Source organism: Dermacentor andersoni, unplaced genomic scaffold (genome assembly GCF_023375885.2).
Source record: "Dermacentor andersoni unplaced genomic scaffold, qqDerAnde1_hic_scaffold ctg00000039.1, whole genome shotgun sequence".
Taxonomy (NCBI): Eukaryota; Metazoa; Arthropoda; class Arachnida; order Ixodida; family Ixodidae; genus Dermacentor; species Dermacentor andersoni.
The window spans coordinates 15,362,864-15,370,856 of record NW_027314752.1 but is presented as its reverse complement, the minus strand read 5'-3'; the positions used below and the strand labels follow the sequence as shown (position 1 = coordinate 15,370,856).

General features: G+C 44.4%; 1 protein-coding gene across 1 annotated transcript; it reads right to left on the bottom strand.

Annotated features, from left to right (window-relative positions):
• Window positions 1–1,076: 1,076 nt before the first annotated feature.
• LOC126516433 (uncharacterized) lies at window positions 1,077–4,647 on the bottom strand. The gene is made up of 3 exons (XM_050166552.2): window positions 4,062–4,647; window positions 3,528–3,735; window positions 1,077–2,524 (listed from the first exon to the last, which is right to left on the bottom strand). Exons 1-3 carry the CDS (start codon window positions 4,539–4,541, stop codon window positions 2,139–2,141), a joined length of 1,074 nt encoding a protein of 357 aa, XP_050022509.2. The 5' UTR covers window positions 4,542–4,647; the 3' UTR covers window positions 1,077–2,138.
• Between the last annotated feature and the right edge of the window lie 3,346 nt (window positions 4,648–7,993).

The following is a 7,993-nucleotide window of genomic DNA, read 5'->3' as shown; positions in this document are numbered from 1 at the left end:
AGTTAACCAAACCCAAAATAGCCTTCAGCTGGGTCACGCTAGTGGGCCTTCGTGCTTTTCTAATGGCTTAATGGGTGCAAGCCATTCTTGTCGATCTGGTGCCCCAAATATGTGACGCGCTGCTGGAAGAGACTGCATTTCTTAGTGTTCACTATTATGCTGTGTTCACCTAGGTGTCGAAGCAGTTGCTCCACTCTGTGGTAGCACTCCTTGCAATTGTCACCTGCAATGACTACATCTAAGTAACAGGCGGTCCTCGGCATATTGCGCTGTATCTGCTCCACCACTGCTTGCAAGCGGCGTTGCCCAAGTACTGTGTCTGACCTTGTATATGACACCAGCTGTTTCTAGCTTGACCAATTTTTGCTCAACTCCCTCGCGCAAAGCATGTGGCACTGGTCGTGCTTTGATGAATACAGGGCACACTTCCTCCTTCAATTCAATGTTGCATTCAACCCCTTAATGGTACCAAAACCCGCATCAAACACTTTGAAAAACTTCTCAGCAAGCGACGTCTCCTTATCCAAAGCCTTTACAGACAAGACTTTAAGCCAATATATTTTGATTTTAGAAAGCCACAGAATGTAGGCATTCTTCCCCCTGCGCTTCTTTCACTACGACCAGTGGCAATTCGAAGCACTGCTCTTCGCATTGCACCTTTACATTCATGAAGCCTACCGTAGGGACTGCCGTGCCATTGCACATAGCTAATTTGACATTTGCTTGTCTGCAAGAGCCATTTGGAAAGTGTTTCGCACACTCTACTTTTGACATTATTGACACTGCTGCGCCCGTGGCAAGTTCCATGCGTATCACTTTATCATTAGAACCTCAAGTAAAATGGCGGGCATGCCTTCTTTGTGGTTCACGTGACACAAAGTGAGTTCATTGTTGCACTCTTCACTCTACATTGCGGACAAGCTTAGATTTGCACATTTTGGCAGCATGGTCCTTTTTCGTAGGCTTATAGCAGGTACTGTAGCTGCCGGCAGATGGCAAGACAAGTTTATGGTCACACTGTCATGGCAGCTGCACTTTTTTCTTAAGAATCAGGAAATTACACTGAACATTGTTACACTGAACATTGTAGACTCTAAAATGTGGTCTTTCAGCAAAATTTTAGCAAGAACAGTGCAGCAGTAGGCACAAATCTTTTTTCGAACCCGCTAAGCGAATCATGCAGAACCCTGTCTGCTAATCAGCCCCAAACCACTATAAACAACTTACTGTTCGGGCTAGTGCACAACCATTTTGGTTTACTTTCCCAGGAGATCTATGTGGCCTACCATCATGACGCAAAGGGTGGTGGTGGTCAAATTGGAGCAGGCCATTGTGAAATTGTTGCATTTTCTTCAACTTGTGATCAGGGGGTTTGTTATGCGCTACACTGAGCTGCGCAATGAACAGCAGCAGCATAGCAGATGACCGAGCAAGCTGCAGTGTGTGCCAAACTGTCAAGATGCTCTGTTGCCATGTCACCACCCTTCATATCGTGATGTCGTGCAACGGAGCAGCTGAAGAAAATTATTTAGGGTACGCCGAGGCTTGTTAATATACTTTGTGAGGTTTCGAGCTCAACTACCTTTATTTAAAGGGACACTAAAGACAAAAATGATTTCTTCTGCATAAGTAAATTACCGTTCTACAACACCAAAAACACCACTCTTACAACGATAAGACATTTGGTAAGCCAGAAAAAGCGCAAAAACGAAATACGGGTGGCAGCACCTACTTAAATTCCCGCACCTGGGGGCTGTGACGTCTTGGATTTTGATGGCATCTTCTAGGGCCTACTAATTATATATATAGCAGTACAGATTGACTACATTGGGTTCTAAAGGAACCAAATATTAAACATGGCAAGTTTCGGGAACCTTTACTCAGCCAATGCGGCCCAAATATGAAAGCACTTTGGAATCCCTGACGTCACGCTGACAGACCAGCGCTGGGGTTCTGGCGCGAAATTCAAATACTGATACTTGGACCTTCATTTTCTCAACTAATAATCAAACTATTTTTTTAAATGGCTGCCTACAGGGTTCTCAAACAATGCTTCATTAGTCTAAACTGATTTATTGTTTCGGTTTAGTGTCCCTTTAAAAAAACTACGAGGAGGCAAATATCATCTTGGTACTCCTTTAGACTTCCAAATATTCGTGCAGTTCAGGTGCACGGATACCAAAAAACATGCCAGTTTGACTTCCATAGATACATGTGTGGCAGTTCGCAAGCAAAGTTCCGACATGGTACATCTGCCCAAGGTTTTGCAGCAGCAGCTTCTGATTTTTTTTCAAATCAAGGAATGAAAACTGAGCCACAGTCTTGCCGAATCCCCATTCCACTGCTTGACGAACTGTGCTCATTTGCTTGTTGAAGAGCTCTTGCTGGCGAGTGAGGGCAGCACCGGCGTAAGGCCTCATCAGGAGAGTGCGCAAAGGATACGCAGGTTCACCATAGATGCAGTAGGAGTTACCCTGCACTAGCCGCTCCAACTTCTCGTAGAGGCCACTGTCGCGCAGGATACCTGTGTAAAAAAAGAACAAATGCTTTTAAAAATGGCCATGAAGCTGTGTATCTTCACTGCAGGGTGGCTCTAGCTCTGACACTGTTTCAGGCAGTGCTTAATAGGTTGTGATGGCCCGCACCATAGAACAATCCGTAGCAGATGGTTGTAGCTCAACATTTCGGACTATAAGATCAATTATGGGTGGTTGCCTTTTCCAAATTGCAACCTGAATGTGTGTTTAATGCATTTCCACCTCAGTATAAGTGGCATGGTAAACAACATGCAGTAGCAATGCGGAAATGAGGCAAAAGCAGTGGTTTCATATTAGATTTTTGTGAAACTGTCATTGAAATAAACATGAAAAATTGTTTACAGATGGTTAAAATGAGGAGAAAGGTGTAGGTAATGTGTAGGAATTATTCCAAGTGTGTGGACATCTAGTTGGGTTAGAGAAGTTGGTTCTAGATAAAGTGGACACAAGTGGCTCCCATATGTCACGTCTAAACTCTGCTTGGGTCTCGCCTGAACCCAAGAAATTCGCATACACAATTAGTTTGTCTGCAAATGTAAACTTTTGTATTAAGGGCAGCGTTATAGCTGATGTTCAATAAGAGAAAGACACCATACGACTGACAAAGCACTGACTTTAAGCTAGCAGATTTCATTAGGTAAATGTTTATATATGTCACATGCAAAGTGCACAACTCATTATAGTAGGAACCAAGAATGCAAAAAAAGCATGGAAAAGAACACAAATGTCTGGGAGAACAGCATGGACTGCAGTATCTGTAGAGCAATAACACCTGTGCTCTTGCATTGTCATGAAAGATCTTAAGGCATTTCACGGACATATGTAATCATTTACCTAATAAAATCAGTCAATTGAAAGTCGGTGCTTTATCCGTGGTATTGTGTCTTACTTTGGTTCTGTGTCAACTATAGTGCTTGAAACGCCCTAACAAACATTCCGATCTAGCTGTAATTGTTTTACAAACTCTACATTAAACAAAGAAACACTGACCAGCGTCATGCCTGTGCCCTTCATAAGGCCCATCAAGTTGGCACACAATCCCATTGGCACACATGATTGCCTGATACTTGAGTGCGTGGTGCCTCTTGTGCCCAGAAAAATACATGCGCTGGTTCACTGAAGGGTGGCAAATGGGCCTTGCCGTGCCATCCACAAAGCCCCAACAAATGCGCAGGGGAGCCCCTCTGTCATACACAGCCTGTAAAGACAAACAAAACCTCCTCAGTCAAAACTGCATGTACACGCTCAATTTTAGCGGTAACGCTGAGCTTACTGTCACAATATATTTTAGCCTGTAGTATACATTTGCTGCTGAAACATTTACTTAATTTACTGGCAGTCGGATGGTGACAGCAATGAGCAGCCATAGCATGCCGCATGCAAAACTGGAGAAAAAGATTTTAATACCTCGTATCAAGTAAACATTTATCTGTTGCACAAAAACAAAAGCACAAAAAAGGGTGCAGTGCAAGAACATGAAGTGTGCAAAAGCAAATCACACCAATACAATTTTCGCCCACTTACTTTGGAAAAATCCTCCAAGTCACTGAGACGCAGCCAGCTGTGGTTATTCAAGTCGTCCAGCAGATGGCCGAATGAGCTGTCAATATGATTGAACAGTATGCTCACGATGCTTGACATTGCGGACGCGTGTCGGCCGAAAAGGGGCTCTAAATCCCACCATCTATTGGGGTACGCAAGTCTGCGCAGACCCATCAATAGAGCTTCCTCTGCCGACACAGTGACTCCCTGGCTGCTCCGGATTTCCGTGATGCGCAAGGCATCCTTGAGCATGTGGAGGTCGCCCTTCTCGATTCGGAACAGCCTCCGAAAAGTTTGGTCATCCATAGCCGCAGCGTCCACGAAACCGGTGGACGAAATCCTCTTCCTTTCTGTGGGCGCGCGGCGGGCGAGGAATAAATCTTCTATTTCTGTCCACGACAGATCAAGGTAAAGAAGCTGGTCGCATAGCACACGGGCACGCTGTCGCCGCAACGGCGTCATGTCAAAATCTGCAGGAGGCTCTAAATGATCAAAACAGAGACCACGTCGGATTACGCTGCACGAGAAGCCTAACAGCACGGATGCCTAACAGCATGCTAACAGCGTACCAAACGTATGTTTGGATTGCTTCGGCTGGGCCTCAGTCGTACCGTAAGCGCGTAGATAATCTTATGGATCTTTTGCCTAGTGTCGACATACATCGTTTTCATATATATTAATTGCTTCTAATAAAAAGAGTTTAGTGTACTTTACTTCATATGCTTCATTTCATATTTTATAAAATGATAACGCAGCAACGATCAGACGTTGGTGGTGCTCCGAGCGCATGCGACCTCATTGCGGTTTGCGTTTGGGGCCGCTAACCTATAACACGTTTCTGCTTGCGTACGCAAACGCAAACGCACCCAAGCGCTTGGGGCCCCAACGCCTTGCGTCCCCAACACTAAAACTGCCTAATATATAAAAGGCAAAAAGGAGCAGCGACGTAGGCTTGAATGTGTGGGACGTTTTTTGTGCAGCCTTTTATTCGCGTTATCTGCACGGAACCGTGGGTTCTGACCATTCTTCACAAATATATGTCCTGGAGGCATTAGACACCGTGGCTCGCTAGCTCTTTCTAGCCTAATGCGTGCAAAAGCTCGCAGTAAACTTGCGTATAGAAACAACGACGCCTCACCGCCAGGAGCCCCCACATCTCTGAGTGCTATTTATACAATATATAAAAGGGCAGAAGGAGCAGCGACGTAGGCTTGAAAGGGTGGGGAGAGTGTGTTGTGCAACATTTTATTCGTGTTATCTCCACGGAAGCGTGGGTTCTGAGCATTCTTCAGAAGTATATGTCCTCGAGGCATTAGACACCGTAGCTCACCAGCTCTTTCTAGCCTAATGCGTGCAAAAACTGGCAGTAAACTTGCGTACAGAAACAACGACGCCTCACCGCCAGGAGCCCCCGCATCTCTAAGTACTATTTATACAATATATAAAAGGACAGAAGGAGCAGCGTCGTAGGCTTGAAAGTATGGGACGTGTGTGTGTGCAACTATTTTTTCGCGTTATCTGCACGGAACCATGGGTTCTGACCATCCTTCACAAATATATGTACTGGAGGCTTTAGACACCATAGCTCACCAGCTCTTTCAAGCCTAATGCATGCAAAACCACGCACTAAACCATCGTATAGAAACAACGACGCGTCACCGCCAGGAGCCCCCGCATCTCTGAGTACTATTTGTACAATATATAAAAAGGCAGAAACAGCATCGACGTAGGCTTGAATGTGTAGAACGTGTGTGTGTGCAACCTTTTATTAGCGTTATCTGCACGGAAGCGTGGGTTCTGACCATTCTTCACAAATATATGTCTTCGAGGCATTAGACACCATAGCTCAGCAGCTCTTTCTACACTGTTAGCAAAAATGATCCGAGATTGGAGTAAATGACTTGTCCTCTACCGCATTCCCTGATGGGAGGTAAATATACTCCGGGTAGGCGGAGTAAAAGATTTACTCCGCTGCTGAACGGAGGTTGTGGAGGTACTTATGGGAGTATATGTTTACTTCCATCGCGGAGCTTCTGCGGGCAACTATGGGAGTATATGTTTACCTCCATCGCGGAGGTTGTGGAGGTACTTATGGGAGTGTATGTTTACTTCCATCGCGGAGCTTCTGCGGGTAACTATGGGAGCATATGTTTACCTCCATCGCGGAGCTTTTGTAGGGAACTATGGCAGTATATGGTTACCTCCATCAAAGAGCTTTTGCAGGGAACTATGGGAGCACTTGTTTACCTCCATCGCGGAGCTTCTGCGGGCAACTATGGGAGTATATTTACCTCCATCGCGGAGGTTGTGGAGGTACTTATGGGAGTATATGTTTACTTCCATCGCGGAGCTTCTGCGGGCAACTATGGGAGCATATGTTTTCCTCCATCGCGGAGCTTTTGTAGGGAACTATGGGAGTATATGTTTACCTCCATCAAAGAGCTTGCGCAGGGAACTATGGGAGCACGTGTTTACCTCCATCGCGGAGCTTTTGTAGGGAACTATGGGAGTATATGTTTACCTCCATCAAAGAGCTTATGCAGGGAATTATGGGAGCATGTGTTTACATCCATCACGGAGTTTTTGCAGGAAGCTATGGGAATACTTTTTTTACATTCGAGGGAGGCTTTTCAAAGTACCATAGTATTTCTTTACAATGATCATGGATGTTTTACAGGAACATATGGGAGTATCTGTTCACATGACTCGGCTAGTATGCCAAGTTATGAATTTTCAATATTGATTTTCCACACTGAGAAATACACAATATATTGGTTTGCAAGCTAGAAGATGCAAACAAAAGTAAGCAAAGTAGTGCTTTGTAGAAAATAAATTTATTGCATAAGCAGAGGCAAGGAAGAAATGGACGACGCAAGCACAATCTCTCAACTGGTTTTGATTTTCTTGCCCATGTGTTATGTGCACAAACCAAACAGTAAGAATAGAAAGCAACTCATCCAGCTGCAGGTTTAAGCCAAGACCTTATGAAGTACATAAAAAAACATGGAAATCAGCCACAAGTGCCTAAACAAGGTGCAATAAATTTATTGTAGAAATACCATAGCTATAACAGTGCATTCTCTGACAAATCTAGACTGTGGTACTACACAAGGTAAAGAGGACATCATTTCTCATTAATATTGACATGTGCAAGAGTTAAAGCAGCAAAAAGTTGAGAAGACGCCAAAACACTTATTGCACTTCAAAATTAAATGATTAGGAAAATGAAAGTTCTAGTAGGCACTAACAGAGCCACTTTTACTGTGACAAGCTGGGAGAGTGGACTAAATAAAGCAGAGTTCAGCTTTGCTTTTTTCCCCCATATTACCGAAAGGCAAACATAGTGGCTAAGAGAGAGTCGTAAGGGATGGTAAAATGTTCATTGTATTGTACCCCGATTTTGAGAGCGGGTGAAAGTGCATGCCCTTAATAGCAGCACCGCCTCACAATTCCATGCACAGACTGACTCTAGGAACTTTGAAGCCGGTGGATCATGCCCTTAGCTCCGAACATACGTCATGCTTTAATTTCTTAACATAATAACATTGAAAGAAAAAGCAGTCTCAAGAAAAGCAACAAAAGTGGCAGAATAATGACAAGTGGGCTTCTGATGGCCATCATCCAAGCTTCCTTACTGATATTCCACTCGGACAATGCTGCTGGTGCAAGAAGGCTTACAGAGCCTTAGAACCAGCGTGTGGGCTCACTTCTGACGATTAAAGGCAAAAAACAGGCAGTGCTGAAGACCGCATCATAAAAGAACATGTGGCCTAGTCGAGATGACAACTTTTGGAAGCTTCATTCCATAACATCTTGGGAAGAATAAAAAGTACAAAAAAAATCTTTCAGAGAAGTGTGCCAATCTGAACTTAACATTACAGCGCAAACACCCAAGACGAACCACAAGAAGACAC